Raw genomic sequence first — 17,375 nt, forward strand, 5'->3', positions numbered from 1 at the left:
TATGCTTACCTGAGAGTATTTGGTTGCTTAGCTTTTGCACATATATCCAATGAGCCTAAACAAAAGCTTGATGCAAGGACAACCTCATGTATCTTCATAGGCTATGGAGATGAGGAATTCGGATACAGATTATGAGACCCAAAGGAGAAGAAGGTGATCAGAAGTAGAGATGTATTCCATGAAAGTCAGATGATAAAAGACATTGAAAAGCCAACAATGTCTCAGAATCTAGATTCTAATGCCCATGAAGATATTTCAAAACCAGTACCAACACAGTTTGCCACAAATAATGATTTGGTGCATGAAAAAATACCAGAAGAAGAGGAAGAAACAGAAAGTGTTGAACAAGGGGAGCCACAACTCCCTACACCAGAAATTGTAGGACCATCACAAAAATCAGATAATGGTGAACCTCCTAACCCAGCAGTTCGTAGATCTAAACGAGGTCGGATTCCGTCGACAAGATATCCAGAATTCGAGTAAATTTTACTTACTGAAGATGAGGAACCAAAGAATTTTCAAGAAGTTGTATCTCATAAGGATAAAGAAAAATGGTTATTAGCAATGCAGGATGAGATGGAATCTCTGTAAAAAAAATTATATTTATGAGATGGTCAATCTTTCACAGGAGAAAAATGCCTTAAAAAATAAATAAGTGTTCAAGCTGAAGAAAGATGGCAGCAAAAAAATGGTGTTCAAGCTGAGAAATTGAAGCAGATGGGGATAGTGGGCGATGGCCGATGGGGGTGACGACAATGGCCGATAGTGGCAGCAGGAGGCAGAGGTTGAAGAATAAGGGCATGACTAAAAATTAACCAAAAAGACGAAGATAAAATGGTAAAATAATTGATAGACGAAACTTATAAATTAACAACGTTTTGCAAAAACTCCCCCCACTAGTTTTTGCAAAATGTTATGCTAGTAGCGTTTAAGCTACTTGTTGACGTACGAGAACCGTCAACCAAAGTTCGAGAGCCCGCAATGCAATAACAGATGCCGAAGAGTAAGGAACAGAAGCAAAGGAACCAACAATAAGCACACAAGATTTTTACGTGGTTCGGCTCGAATGATGCCTAGTCCACGGCTGTTCTCTGGTTATTCTGGCAGAGTCACAGTATGCAATTTTGTGATCGATCCCTTTACAGTGGCGTCTTCTTCTCTATAAATAGAGTCGTGTTGTTTACAATTCGAATCAGTTCTAAATATGGAAGGAGTCTATTCCGTTGATGGCGCTTTCCTTATCGGCTCCGGAATATCAGGGATAGGTTCCTTGTCTTCAGGGATTTGAATTATTTTTGATAGGCAGGTGTATATCGCTTCCGATAATCTCGCGGTCTCCTAGCTGTTCTAATATTTGGCGCATCCTTCGGCGAAGCGGAAGTCGTGATGTTGGGATGTTGTTTTGAGTGAGCTTGCTTAGAGCGAGATTGCTGTCTTCAGGTGACCTGACTTTTTACCGTGAGACTTCATTGGTGGTTCTCGATCTCTAGGCCTGGCGAGTCTCTAAGGAACTCCGGCCGGCCTATTGTGCCTTGGGTATTTTGGGTTCGCCCTGCGCAATCGAGTCCAGCTCGTCAGCTGAATTCCAGAGATCGCCCATAACACTACCTAACTTAAATGTTAGTGAGTGCACTTAAACACCTCATTAAACAGTTTATAAACCATCAAACCGATAAACCAAACACTCTTTAAAGTAACCGAATATATTGTTTTAAATTTATTTATAACAAAACCTAGATAAGGACATGAATTGGCTTATATAAATAATATTATTTAACAAAAAAATGTATTATGAAATAATTGATTAGCGATACTTTGTCTATAAGATAAGGATAATATTATTGTTAAAATGAATATTTATAATATGTTAATTTATAAAAATTAATTATTAAACTTATTTATAATTATTGTATAAACTATAAAGGGGTGCATTTTAAATCTGCCTTGTGCCGCAGTGTGGGTTCAACGTTGGTTGGCAGTGTCCAAAGCGTGAATTAGATTTACGGTCGATGTCGGGAAAAAATATTATTTATTAATATTGTTTTTTATAAAATATAATAAATATATTTTATTTTAAATAAGATATATTATTATATTTATTTTAGTAATAAAATAGTTTAATTAATTGATAAAAATATTTTATAACTAAAATCAAGATATAATAAATATATATTATCTAAAAATAAAATACATTTATTATGTTACCCATTACCTTACAAATAAAAAAATAACAAGATAAACAGAATATCTTAAAAATAAAAAACCACGTCCTTATTATATTACTTAAATATTTTAAATATTTTAGCTATTCCTCACGTCCTTATTATATTAGCAATATTTTAAACATTTTACCCGGTAAGGTATGTTGTGAGGAGAAAATATGTGTTAGATCTGTTATTCCGAGTCAACTCAGAAGTGAGTCGTTTGAGTCAATGGCTACCGGCATCAATCCGAGGAGATGCTCACACAGCAACCGCCAACAGCAGCAGAGAGGCTGTAAAGCCGAAGAGAAAAAGGGAAAGGAAAAGTGGAGAAAGAAGAAAAAGTGGTGGGTCGTCTAATGTAGGAGAGGCAACGCAGGGACACGCCATGATTGCTGCTTCATCCTCTCCTTTTTCTTTTCCAGAGAGACAGATAGAGAGAGAGAGAATGAAAGAAGATTTTGGAAGGATTGTGAATATTGTATTATGTATCTCAAACAAACAGTCACCGAGCAATTAATTAAGATCTCACTAACCTTGATCGCTACCTCCGATGGCTATCTCGCCGGAATCATCGTCTGCGGATCGGCACTCGGTCGACTTCCGCGCCCCGCCGCCTTCTCCGATCGCCTCCGGGCGGCGGTCCTCCTTCACAAACGAGGATGTCCTCACGGAGTTCCTCCAGAACTCTCTCCGCGTCCCCGACCTCATCTTGCCCGACCGGATCTTCCCTCGCCAAAAGTCAATCCAGAACCCTCCCAAAATAGACTTTTGCTCCCTGAACTCGCCTCAGAACAGCTCCGTCGCCGAAATCCTCGACTCCATTGCTCGGATCGGTTGCTTTCAGATCATCAACCACGGAATTAAGCGCGAATTCGTAGAGTCGATCTTGACGGCCGGTGCCGGAATATTCACGCTACCGCCGGAGAAGAAGAAAGCTGTTTCGAGGTCTTCGGAGAAACCCTACGGCTTCGAGGAGTTCCTCGGAGAAGATGAGAGAGAGATGAGTGAAGAGTTCGTTTGGTGCAGAGACCAGAATTTGAAGTTGGAAATGGAGGGAATCTGGCCACATGAATATTCAAATTTCAGGTAAATCAACAATCAGCATTCAACGTCTCCATTGTTGCATTTCCAGTAATTAATTTTGATTTCAATTTGCAATAGATTAACTAATGTTCAAAATCACATCATTGCAGCAAAAGTATAGACCTGAACCTATACATTGTTATGGCAATAAGCATAACTGAACAGAATATTTTCTAGAACCACTAATGATCATGTAATTAATGCCTCAATTCTCCATGCAAAACAGCCTGAAAATGGAAGAACTTCTGTCGGAGATCGAGAAGTTAGCCGGAGAGATTATCTTAGCTCTGAAGAAGAACACTGCGACGAAGCCAAGATGTGAAAACGGCGTGACGCAGGAGCAAGACCTTGCTGGATCTCTCTGTTATCTCTACAAACATTTCTTCAATTCTCCGGTTGATCAGTGGGACAATTCACTGGGATATGACGTTATTAGAATGCTGATAAGAGGCTCGGATTGCTCCCATTCGCTAGGTTTGCATTTCTGCTATGGCTCTTCGGAGTTTCATGTTTACTACAAGAAAGGCTGGGTTTCATTCTGCCCAGAGACGGATGCCATAGTAATCACCATTGGAGATCAGATACAGGTAATCCCATATCCCATCTATGCATTTTCATAGAAAGAATTACATTTTTTAGGTAATTTTTTATATGAATATTATCGCTTGTGCATATATCTATTTGTCAAGCCACGAAATTTCATGCATGTACCGAGCCTCTCGCACAGAAGAACAAACTGTAGATTAGCCTAATTTGATATTTCATGTATCACGAAACAGGATTCTTAAGGTCTGTTGATTTTTACTCTTAGTTTTCTTACATGTTAGTTTAATAGTTTTCAGTGTTCGTTCTTATTTGTTGCGTTAATGAAGGTGTGTCTAATTAATTATTGAAAGTTAGGTTGATGAATGGGTAATTAATCAAGTAGGTTCCATAAACAAGATAGTGAGGACAACTCATCAAGATCAAGCTTTAATCATATTTAAATAGGATGAATTACATAAAACCCAACCTCACAAATTATCTTTATCTACACAACAACATGACCGCCATAATTAACCACGCTGTACTTGAAAACATTTCAATTCAATACACTTGTGAGCTGTCAGTACTTTATGATTAATCATGATGCCGGGCATACTCTATTCAAGTTGATGAACCAAATCATGGCAATTCTTTGTACGGATCACTATTCAGTTTTCAACGGTGACATGCACCCATCTTTACAGGCATGGAGTGGCGGGCAATACAAGCACGTGATTGGAAGGCCAATCTTCAAAGGCGAACTTGGTGACCAAGACTACTGCATCTCAATGGCCTTTCTCTATTCTCCCCCACGCATTGGCAACAGCTTGGAGACGATGAGCAAGGAGAAAACTATATCAATTGGTCAACAAGCCATTCTGGCTCTGATTATGGCTCTGGTTTTCCAACTTTTGGTTTATTATGTCTTCAAGCAGTGAAACAGTGGGAAGAGCCAGCTCCCGCTTGAGTGATTTGTCCTCCGAGTGATTGTTTCACCTTTTCTTCTATATTATATCCTTTTATTATTTTTTTCATAAATCGCTATATAATTGGTTAAAACCGTGAGAAAAAAAAAAAGGGGGGGAGGGAGAGATGCAAAACAACCCTTTTGAAGAGTTGTTACTTGGTATTAGCATAATCACTATGATCTCAAGTAAAAGTGAATTTTAAAAAAAACAAAAATACTATAAATTTTATTATAACTCGGAAACTATAAATATATGAGAAAATGAATACTATTCTCCAGTGGCAGAGTCATGTTTTGGCCAGTTGGGGCCAAGATCTCAACTGACTTTTTATTTTTTTAATTTTTTATATATATTATTATAAATAATTATAATTTTTATAATTTGACCAGGGTTAAAATTATAATTTGAGTTAGACTAAAATTATTTCTTGACTCCGCCACTGTTATTTTCTGAATGAGATGAATATTTATTTTAATAAATATTCAAATAAATGTTATCTCTATAATTCAAAATATTAATTTTTACAATTATTTTAATTTTAAATAAATAGCTAAAACTCCTTTATTAACTACCACTCAAAAGTTCTTCACACTCGTTTAACTTTTACTAGAAAAATAAAAGAAAAGAAAAGGGATTGTAAGGGCCAGGTCCAAAGCTTTGCCTGATTGTTGGAAGAGACAACCCCACGGGAAAAGACAAGTGGGCCCTGACTTGGCCCGGTATGGTTGGCCTTTTCTTCAGCCCACTGAAAATGCGGGACCTAATTCATTAAAAAAAAAAATTATTGTATTCGCAAAAAATATAAAAAAAATAAAACAATTAATTTACTCTTATAAGACAATTCACTCCTGTGAGACAATTTGAACTTAAGATTTAACTGAGTCAATTAAAACAATAATTTTACCTATAAAATGTAGCAACCCTAAATTTTTACTGAAATTTTGAGATAAATGGCGAATAAATAAATTTTAAATAAATTAAATGAATACAAATATGTAATTATCTAATAGAAATGAGAATAAGAGATTAAATACATTACTCAAGTTTAGGTATAAATATAAAAAAAATACAGACAAATATAAATAATGATGCAAACATAGAAAAATGTATTTTTTGTTTATGGATTCTCAATTTATGTGGCCTAAGACGTCTGTTATTTTAAATTTATGTTTTCTTGAACTACACCAAAAACCAAATACGATGATGGTATGGGTGTGTGTTTGATTTATTTTTGAAGTTTTAACGATAATAGACTTATTGACAAAGGTGGATCCATATGTCATTTTAAAAGGTATGTTATTATGTGAATAATATTTAAAATATATTTTTTATTTGTATATGTGTACCATAGATCATTTTAGAAATTTATTTAAATTATTTTTAACATAATAAAGACCTAACTACCTACCTACCTAAGGATGTAAATGAGTTTGCAGTTAACAATATATAAAATTAAATAAATATAAAAATTCACATTTAGGGGATATAGATATAAGGATTATTTAATTATTTTTATTAAAACATGTATGTAAATGGAGTTAATATTTAATTGGTCTATACCTAACTAAGGTTTAGATGACTATGGAAGAAAATTTCATAAAAATAAGTAATACATTTCTCAATAGTACAAAAGAGCATTGATAAAATTATATGTTAAATGAATTTGAGAGGACTTTATATTAACTAAATGATCCTTGATGGTTAATTTTAGCTAAGGTCAATTACAAATATAATGTTTTATATGTCTAAGGTGTATAGATAAATTTTCTAATAAACTCGTTGAATTTAATTATATAAGGATTAGGGTAAAGGCACCTCAACCTCGTCTTGTGCCTTACAAGGATTGATAGGCCAATGGAGCCTAGTTGAGAAGAGTTTTTTTTTTGTAGAACAAATTTAACTTATCTTTATATATATATATATATAAGTAAGATAGTCATTACAAATAATTCCCTCACATATTTTCTCGCCTAAATTATGCTAAAATATATATATATAAAAAGAATGTAAGTAGAGTAATAGTTTGGGGAAAAAAATATATTAGCATAAGTTCCAATGTCATTGAACCCTTTCCTTTTGACTGTTTATTCATTAACCAACAATTCAATTTATTGAATACAACAAGTTTTAATATATCAAAAATTGAATTTACATGCATATTTAGAACTCTTTATACAACAAATTCCACACAATAAGATAGTTATTGCACATAGTTGACTCACTGAATTCCTACCATAACATAATGTATTAATATTCCTATCATTTATGAAATCTTTTTGACATAAGTAAATTATTTATAAGAATAGTTGATCGTCATGACATTTTTTACATAAATATTTTTCATTTGACAAAAGGTATCAACATTTACAATGTTTCAATTGTAACTTTATCAATCCCAAATCCTAAGTTCATAATATTAAAAAATACATTATTACGTTGCATTTTTTCATATAAATGTGTTACGTAAAGAATTTCGAAATATGAAAATTATCATATTGTAAAAAATACAACTCATTGATAATAATTTAAATACAATTGCACATAAATCATTGAAAATCATAAATATGAAAAAAAAAATGCCACTTCATACTCCATGTGCTTCTATATGTCATTTAAGTCATGTGTTGATGCATCGTCTTCCCATGCATATGCTGGTGCATTTAATTGATCCAATTTTTGTTTCTACACATTTGTTCAACATATCTAAATCATTTTGTTTGCAGATTATCTCTTACATTTGTTTTTCCTTTGTATAATTGGTTATACAACGATGTTCTTTGTTCGGATATTCAACCAACATGATAGTTTTCATCTTCTAATGTTTTCTTGATTATTGTGTTCAACTAGGTTTAAATTGATTAGAATGTTTGTTTTTTCCTTCGTCTTTTCCTACGGCTCTTGTTAGCGTTGTCTGCTCCATAGACCATTTCTTACATTCAAAATTGAATTACCATACTTATCTTTTTACACAATATAAATATATGTGTTGTAGACTTATTTTCCAACAAATAAGTTTATGAAAAAATGAGAATGTATAAATCCACACACTTATTTTCTTGGTAAAGCCATATGAAATTAGGCGCAACAAACAACTTATGCCTCCTATTGACTTTAATTATATATATTTCATCTATTATATGGCATATAGTAACATATATACTAAATTTATTTTAATGATGAACTGACCTTAATAACATTTGTGTGTACGTATTGCCCACGTTGTCCTCCCCAAAATGAGTTTGTTTTCATCACAAAACAATCCATTGCATTGTTGGTTGTGGCGTGTTCCTCGATGTTGTGTTTTAAAAGATAAAACAAAAACAAAAAAACAAAAGATTCGTTAAACGAGATCCGGGTCAACATAACTCATTGATAATAATTTAAATACAATTACACATAAATAATTGAAAATCATGAATATGGAAAAAAAAATGCCACTTCATACTCCATGTGCTTCCATATGTCATTTAAGTCATGTGTTGATGTACCATCTTCCCATACATACAGAGCTGCTGGTGCATTTAATTAATCCAATTTTTCTTTCTACACATTTCTTAAGCATATCTAAATCATTTTGTTGGTAGATTATCTCCTATATTTGTCTAATTGGTTATACAGGTGGCGATATTCTTTGTTCGGATATTCAACCAACATGTTAGTTTTCATCTTCTAATGTTTTCTTTATTACTGTGTACAACTAGGTTTAAACTACTTAGAATGTTTGTTGTTTCCTTCGTCTTTTCCTACCACCCTTATTAGTGTCGTATGCTCGAGCGACCATTTCTTACATTCAAAATTGGATTACCCTACTTATGTGTTTACACAATATAAATATCCATGTTGTAGACTTATTTTCCAACAAATAAGTTTATGAAAAAATGAGAATGTATAAATCCACACACATGCTGCGTTTTCCTTACTTTTCAATTTTCAATTTTGAGTTTTGAATTCATTTTCAGTTTTCTGTGTTAGTAGTTTGCTTTTAGAAAATTGAAAATACGTTCTCTTTATTATTTTAAAAAATTATTTCTCAAAACAAAAAATTAGAAAACACGTTCTCTTTGAAATTTTAAAAATATTTTTTTAATAATATTTTATTCAATAAATTTGATTATTAAATATTTAATATTAATATATTATTAAAAAATATATACATTTTAAAGTTAAGGAATTTTGTAATATTTTTTTTCATTACAATAATAAAATATGAATAAATAAATAAATATGTTTTAAGTTTAGAGTTTGTTTTGGATGAAAACACTCAAAACAACTTTTTGTTGTTTTGAGTTTTTTTATAATTTTTTTTTAAAAATGCATTTTTAAAAACAGTAAAAAGAACGGGTTTTCATTATTTTAGAAAACTAAAAATTAAAAATGAATTGAAAATAACAAAAAGAACACAACCTTATTTTCTTAGTAAAGCCATATGAAATTAGGCGCAACAAACAACTTATGCCTCCTATTGACTTTAATTATATATATTTCATCTATTATATGGCACATAGTAACATACTAAATTTATTCTAATGATGGACTAACCTTGATAACATTTGTGTGTACTTATTGCCCACGTTGTGCTCCTCAAAATGAGTTTGTTTTCATCACGAAACAATCCATTGCATTGTTGGTTGTGGTGTGTTCCTCGATGTTGTGTTTTAAAAGATAAAACAAAAAACAAAAGCTTCATTAAACGAGATCCAGGTTAACATAACTACCACATATTTATGTTTTATATATGTAAACCATAATATTGACGGATTGATGATTAAGGTGCTCACCAAAGTTTGGAAGATCTACCCGAAGCAAATTGAATATTCTGAATTTATCCGTTTGGATAATACACTTCCTTTATTGTAACTTTTAAGTGGATGAATGGTCCACTTCCTTGAGATGTCCCCATCTTGCTTTTTGATATACCTTTTTTGTAGTTGAATGAAATGAAAAAAAAAATGAGAGATAAATTGTTAGTTAAGGTTGAATTATTTTTTTCCAAACAGTATTTATAAACAAAACATGCATGTTGTCACTACAATTTGTGCATAATTAAAGGTTGTAGCACACATGTCAAGCTTAGATACGATAACTTTAATGTGTCTGAAACTTTCAATTGTTTTTTATTTTTCTTTTTTTGATACAGTGTTTGTTTTGCATTGTCCTTAAGGTAAATTTTTGATAGATTCTCATGAATCCTTTAGATCCACATGCCTTCAACAAAAAATAAATAAATCAAAAATCAAAACAACATTTATGATTATTATTGTCATTTTAACATATTTGTTAAGGATCTGAATTACCAACTTTGGGAAAAAAATTGGTGAAGAACTTAAAAGAGGAACTTACCATAACTCTGTTATGCTTCACTAATCGATGAGCCATAAAATGTTATGTAGATCCTTTGGAATTAGTGTGTCCAAAGAGGTTCCTTTTTTTATTATTATTCTTTTTTCCTTTATTTCTTATTTTTATTTCAGCTAAAATAATCTTATATCGATTATGTTATTGTTCAGAGTATGTTGATATAAGAGATCCCAATAATAGATACGAGTTTTGCGGAGTCATATTCTAGTACAAGGAAATGGTGAGAAAATATTACAATACCTTTTTGTGTTGCATAAGGCAATGTAGAGCTTACTCTGCCTTAGGTTCTTATTGATTTATTTTATTTTGGTAATGATAAAAGCAAACATTTTCTGGCGAACATAAGGGCATACAACATGATGTTTTCCTTCACATCAATGGGCGAAAAGATTGCCACAAGTGTCAATCATGGTAAATTCCCTCCGGTCTTTAGATTGCACGGGCAAAACTATCACATGATCGGTAGTTTGTTGCCGATAGAAGGATCTACACCAAAATTTGCTCAGTTATACATATACGAGGCTACGAACGAAGTTGCGAACCGTATGAATGTTGTTGGGTAAGCAATCTTATAAATAAAAGTTTGTTATGCCAATATTATTTTAATGCGATGTACCAACATAATTTTTGAATTTTCTATTCCTCCGTGTAGACAGACTTCAGAGACAACTAAATTCCATGCAGATATTGTTAAATATCTTCAAGATATGCTTGATAAAACACAATGTCCTTGTGAAGTTGTCAATGATGGTGAAAGTATGTGAAAACCTTATTACTCTGAAGTAAAGCCTAGATTAATTGGAAAGCGGGATGCAGATGGAATGAGGTGTAACCTTCCATCAGCTGAAGAGGTTGTGGGTTTGGTACCCGGTGATTTTGAGACTGCACTTGGTGAGAGGGATATACTTGTTGAAACTCGAAGTGGACTTCTTAAGCAAATTAATGAATTAAATCCTTCATATATTGGGCTTCAGTACCCATTGCTTTTCGCGTACGACCAAGATGGCTACAAAGAAGACGTTCAGTTAAAGAATCCAAGATTAGGATCATCTGGTACACGAAAAAATTTAAGCATCTGGGAATTCTTTTCATATATACTGCAGGAAAGGGATTGTGAATCGCCTCACATACTATTCTCCATAAAGTTATTCCATCAATTTTTGGTCGATGCGTACACTATGGTCGAGACGTCTCGATTGAATTATGTGCACACTCATCAGAAGCAGTTGAGATGTGACATTTACAATGGTTTGGCTGACGCATTATTACGAGATGAGACTAATCCATCCACATAAGGAAAAAGAGTTGTTCTACCATCTACTTTCATTGGTGGAGCGCGGTACATGATACAGAACTATCAAGATGCAATGGTTTTCTGTTGTTGGGTTAGATATCCTGACCTTTTCATTACATTTACGTGTAACCCGAAATGGCTAGAGGTTATCCGCTCCCTAGAAAGTAGAAGCTTGAAATCAGAGGATTGGTTTGACATATTGTGCAGAATATTCAAGGTCAAGTTGGACCATTTGATGAAAGATCTTAGGCAAAGTAAAGTATTTGGGATGGTCATAGTAGGTAAATTTACATCTGTTAACTATTTAGACGTTCATAATTAATAATTTTATTTCCATGTTAGTTGAGACTTTGTACGACATTTTGTTCACATTATTTCTTTTTTTTTTTCAATTGTTTTTTAATTGTCTACATGATTGAGTTTCAGAAGCGTGGCTTGCCCCATGCCCATATGTTGCTCTTTTTGTCTTAAGATGCTAAGTGCCCAACTGGAGATGACATAGACCGCATCATATTCGCGAAAATTCTTGATGAATCAATTAATCCTGAATATTATGTTGCAGTAAGAGATCTAATAATTCATGGTCCATGCGACTATTTGAGAAACAACTCCACATGTATGGTTAATGGACAATGCTCTAAGCATTTTCCAAAAAAATTTGCAGAGTTTACAAATGTTAACGACGATAGGTACCCGATTTATAGACAACGAGATAACGGTAGAACTATCAACAAGAGTGGCGTTGATCTTGACAATAGATTTGTCGTTCCCCATAATCGTTACCTGTTATTGAAGTATGGTGCTCACATAAATGTGGAATGGTGCAATCAATCCAGATTAATTAAATATCTTTTCAAGTATATGTGAACAAAGGCCATAATCGTGTCACAACCAGTTTTTATCAGACCATTGCAGATGAAAACACTAATAAGCAAGTTGATGAGATAAGCATGTACTATTATTGCAGATATATATCATCTTATGAGGTAACTTGAATGATGTTTGGTTTTGTCTTTTCATCTACCAAACTAGCAAAATATATTCTTTTCCGACTATGATCATATTGATGATGTTCTGAGTCATCATTCGGTTAAGGAAAGTATGTTCACTACTTGGATGGATGCTAACAAAAAGTATAAAGTTGAAAGAGAACTTACATACGTATAATTTCCAACTAAATTCGTTTGGAAACGTGAATAGAGAAAATGGCTTCCAAGACAACGTTACATTCAATAGGACGTATATTTTACGCTCCTCCAAGGTATGAAGAGATGTATTATTTGAAAACCTTTCTCAATATAATATGAGGTTCGAAGAGCTACGAAGAGATTAGGTGTGTTAATGGTGTGTAGTACGATTCATTCAGGGATGCTTGCTATGCGCTAAGTTTGTTGGATGACGATAAAGAGTACATAGACAGTATTGTCGAAGCAAGTTATTGGGGTTCAATGCAATCGTTGAGAAATCTATTCGCAACATTGTTGGCATCTGATTCTTTGTCGAGACTTGAATATGTTTGGGAACAACGATGGTTTACTATTTGACAATATCATTCACAGACAACAGAGGATTCTAGCTCATGAAGGTACTCTATAATTTTTTACGAATCGATGATCATAATATCACTTAACATGTTGATGAAAAGTTTTAGATTTATTTTTTCCATTCAAAACTAATATCATAAATTACTTATGCAAAAATTCATTCGTATTGATTTTGTATGTTGTCTGAGTTTTACTTATATGTTTCAAATTTATAACTATTTATTTAGTTGTTTTAAATGACCATAGATTTGAGACTGAGTGAAGAAGAATTAAAAAATTATGCTCTTTTGGAGATTGAAAAGATATTGCGTAGTAGAGGGAAGAGTCTTCATGATTTTAAATTAATGCCATTCTTGTATGAGGTCGACATTTCACTTTCAAAAAATAGGCTTATCCATGATGAGATGCGATATGATAGAAGGTCTCTTGCCAAAGATCACAAGTTGTTTGTTTCCAGACTGACAAATGGGCAGAGAAATGTTTATGATACGATAATGAGTGTTGTTCAGTCTAATCAAGGTAGTGTATTCTTTTTATACAGATACGGTGGCACGAGAAAAATATTTGTATGGAAAACCATTTTCTATAGGTTTGCGATCAAAATGGGTAATTGTCTTAAATGTGACATCAAGTGAAATTGCATCTTTGCTCTTGCCCGGTGGTAGAACAACCTATTCAAGATTTGAGATCCCTCTCAATCTAACCGAAGACTCCATATGCAACATTAAATAGGGGAGTCCATTAGCTAAATTGATATTAAAGACAAAGCTTATTATTTGGGATGAAACCCCTATGATGCATAGATATTGCTTCGAGGCACTTGACATAAGTCTGCGAGATATTATGAGATTCAAAAATCCATCAAGTTTAGTCCAGCCATTTAGAGGAAAAACTGTGGTGTTTGGTGGGGATTTCAGGTAGATTTTACTAGTTATACCTAAAGGTAGTAGGCAATATATTGTGTGTGCAACAATTAATTCGTCTTATTTGTGGCGACACTACAAGGTGTTGAAATTGACAAAGAATATGAGACTCCAAAATCTCATTGATAACTATCATAGTGCTGACTTTAAATAATTTTTTGAATGGATATCAAGCATCGGTGATGGGATTTTAGGTGGCCGAAATGATGGACATGCAACTGTGGAAATACTGGATGATATTTTGATACATAGGTTCGGTAGTAAGATTGAATCGATTGTTGAGACCACTTACCTGTCATTTTCAAACAACATTGGTAATACATCATACTTGCAAGGTAAGGCCATTCTATTAGTGAACGATTACATGGTTTCTATTAGTGATTGTGAAGGAATGACATACTTAAGCTAATATACGATTTGCAGGTCAGATACAAATGTTAATTTGTTGAAAGATCTTTATTCCACATAATTTTTAAACAATATCAAATGTTATGGTGTCCTAACCACGAGTTGAGATTAAATGTAACGATCAGTTAAAGGGCCTAATATTTATATAGAATTATTTAATTAATTACTGAGGTATTTTAATTAAGAGAATTTTCCATTTAATTTTAATGTGGCAATTTAGAATATTTTTAGTTGAGAAAATAGCTTTTAAATAGCATTTAATTCTTTTTATATTATGAGAAATTAAATGTAAGGAATTGAGGGTCATTTAAGGATTTGATATTAGTGTTTAATTAGTAAATATAATTATTGTGATTAAGGGATTAATGAATCCATCCGTGAGAGGATTGGATTAGAAGACTCGTAGTTATATTAGGAGATTGAGATGGGCTTTAGGGCTTCAAAGTATACATGTAGAGAGTTTGATGGCCAATAGTTCTTCACGCCGTGTGAAAAACAAAAGAGAGAAGAAGAGGCAGAGAGTTAAGAAGCATCGCAGTGTCTTGGCATAGGGAGATTTTCATTGAAAGCATCGATTCGATCGATCAGAGAGTTTGAAAGGCAAGTTCTTCTCCCTGTAAACCTTTCTTACAGGATCGTATTTAGCATTTGATCATCAGTTTCAGCAACTCTTTGTTTAAGTTTCAGATTTATGTTACAGTCAGTGTATATATATATATATATATATATGCACGAGCAATGAGTATGTATACCAGATCATGCATGATTACTTTCAGCGATTCTTATCAGCATTATTGTTGAATCATTCATAAGTTTGTTTGGAATCAATTGGGATTTGTTTTCTCAATATTTCTTTCGGAATGGTGTAGTAATATTAAGTTTGTTATTCAAGATATCATCTCTGTTATCATGAGTTTTATGTCTAATAAGATTCTAGTCATTCGAATGAGTCTTGTGTCATTCGAATGAGTTTCGAAGCATCCGAATGAGTTTTCAGTGTTATCATAAGTTTTTCCCTTATAATGTATCAATCATTCGAATGAGTCATTTGTCATTCGAATAAGTCATGTGTTATCGTATCATTCGTATGTGTTTTTAAAGTTTTGAGACTATCATTTGAATGAGTTTTATTGTCATTCGAATGAGCCCTTGAAGATTTGAATAAGTTGTTGCTTTGTATAGTCTAGCATTCGAATGAGTCTTTCTGTCATTCGAATGACCCATGAGTATCCCATTCATTCATTCGAATGAGTCACTTTTTGCCAGTTCAAAAGTTGGAAGTTGTCAAAATTCATTCGAATGAATTTGTGAGTCATTCGAATGAGTCCTTGATCAAATCCGAATAGCCTTTGTTATATATATCATCTATCATTCGAATGAGTTTCTGCTATTCGAATGAGCTTGCTGTAGTCCATTTTTTTCATTCGAATGGGCTGATGCTTCATTCGAATTGCTCCTTATACTTCCTCAATCATCCGAATAGTATCATATGGCATCTGAATGGCTTCAAATAACTTCTTAATGCAAGTCTTAAATTTAATATAAATATTCAATAATTCAAATATTGAATTTTTATGCCAAGATATGATAAAAATCCAATATGCCATGCTTATACTAAGAAATTTCAGAATATTTGTATCTCAATATGGCTAGTAAAAAAATCATATACCATGTTTAGTAGTTAATTATGACATGATCAGCATTATTTTTGTGAGATTATGTGCATACACATTTGTATGAGCATTAAGCATGACTTTATATGGAGCACTACATATCGTGTGCCAGTACTTATATGAGCATTGCATTATGGGCGCTAGGCGGCTTGTCCGCGGGAATCCCACTAGTATCAGTTTAGTTATATCTCAGTTATGAGTCGCTCGCCTGATGTCAACCAGGGGGCTAGGGGCATATTGCCCACAGTATGTGCTTACAGTTTTTTTATGTACGCAGGATTCAGATCAGTCAGATATGTATTACAGTTATGTGGGCTTACGTGCTAAAGTTGCATACCTGCATTTAGTTTACAGTTTATGTACATTACATCTTATAAATGCAATCCAGTAATTATTATATCCCTCAGTACAAGTTCAGTAAGTACTTTTATCAGTATCGATATTCTTTGATTCAGCTTCAGTATTCTTTCCAGTTTATTACTTGCTGAGCTTTGTAACTCACCTTGTACTTTTCACCATTCCAGGTCCTAGTGGGGAAGTACCAGATGTGGGGCCTAGCAGCAGTGTCCAGTAGTGTGTGTACGTGGAGCTGCTCAAGATCAAAGATGTCTGAGAGTTTATTAGTTGGTGTTTTTATGAGTTTAGGTTTATTTTATATTCCAATTTAGGGATTTTTCCCTTAGATGTAGTTATGATTTTCAATTGATGTTAACTCAGAATTTTATTTCAGTTGATTGAGATGTTCAGTTAGTATCAAATCTTCAATTTATCAGTCAGTTTTATTTTATTTTTTCTGTAGCACCTCTTCTCGGGCAGTTCTAGGAGAAGGGGGTGTTACATTAAATTTTGGTATTCCGGTTATGTTGTTGAGGAACATTGATCATACCGTCGGACTTTGCAATGGGATTAGGCTAATTGTTACAAGACTTGGAAGTCATGTCTTGGAGGCTACAATATTGTCGGGTGCTAATGCTGGGCATAAAGTGTTCATTCCAAGAATGTCGCTGATTCCATTCGATATAAGGCTGCATTTCAAATTTCACGAAGATAGTTTCCCATGATTGTTTCGTACGCCATGACTATCAATAAGAGTTAAGGCCAGTCTTTGACCCATGTAGGTTTTTTTTTTAAGAAACCTATATTTACTCATGGGCAATTGTACGTTGTAATATCAAGAGTCACAAGTTGTAGTGGGTTGAAGATGTTAATATATGATAAAGAGAGTGAACAAACAACTTCGACCACAAATGTTGTATACAAAGAAGTCTTCCTAAATTTACTTTAATAACAATAAAATAAAATTATTATTTCTTCACTAATTCATGTAGTATATTAAACTTGTTGTAATGGGCATTCCATTTTTTGAATTATTATTTTATACATGTTTTTTTAGGA

At 33.1% G+C, this 17,375-nt stretch overlaps 1 protein-coding gene across 1 annotated transcript; it reads left to right on the forward strand.

The window, feature by feature from the left end:
* The first annotated feature begins 2,515 nt into the window (after positions 1–2,515).
* On the forward strand, positions 2,516–4,884 carry LOC127795426 (jasmonate-induced oxygenase 1). Its single transcript, XM_052327085.1, has 3 exons — positions 2,516–3,290; positions 3,514–3,874; positions 4,517–4,884. The coding sequence occupies exons 1-3, from the start codon at positions 2,755–2,757 to the stop codon at positions 4,748–4,750; spliced, it is 1,131 nt and encodes a 376-aa protein (XP_052183045.1). The 5' UTR covers positions 2,516–2,754; the 3' UTR covers positions 4,751–4,884.
* The last annotated feature ends 12,491 nt before the right edge of the window (positions 4,885–17,375 follow it).

This window comes from Diospyros lotus, chromosome 2, assembly GCF_014633365.1.
Source record: "Diospyros lotus cultivar Yz01 chromosome 2, ASM1463336v1, whole genome shotgun sequence".
In the NCBI taxonomy this organism is placed as follows: Eukaryota; Viridiplantae; Streptophyta; class Magnoliopsida; order Ericales; family Ebenaceae; genus Diospyros; species Diospyros lotus.

Coding starts and splice junctions, on each gene's coding strand:
- LOC127795426 (XM_052327085.1), top strand. CDS start 2,755: ATGGCTATCTCGCCGGAATCATCGTCTGCGGATCGGCACTCGGTCGAC. Junction 3,291..3,513: donor CATGAATATTCAAATTTCAG/GTAAATCAACAA, acceptor CATGCAAAACAG/CCTGAAAATGGAAGAACTTC. Junction 3,875..4,516: donor CCATTGGAGATCAGATACAG/GTAATCCCATAT, acceptor CCATCTTTACAG/GCATGGAGTGGCGGGCAATA.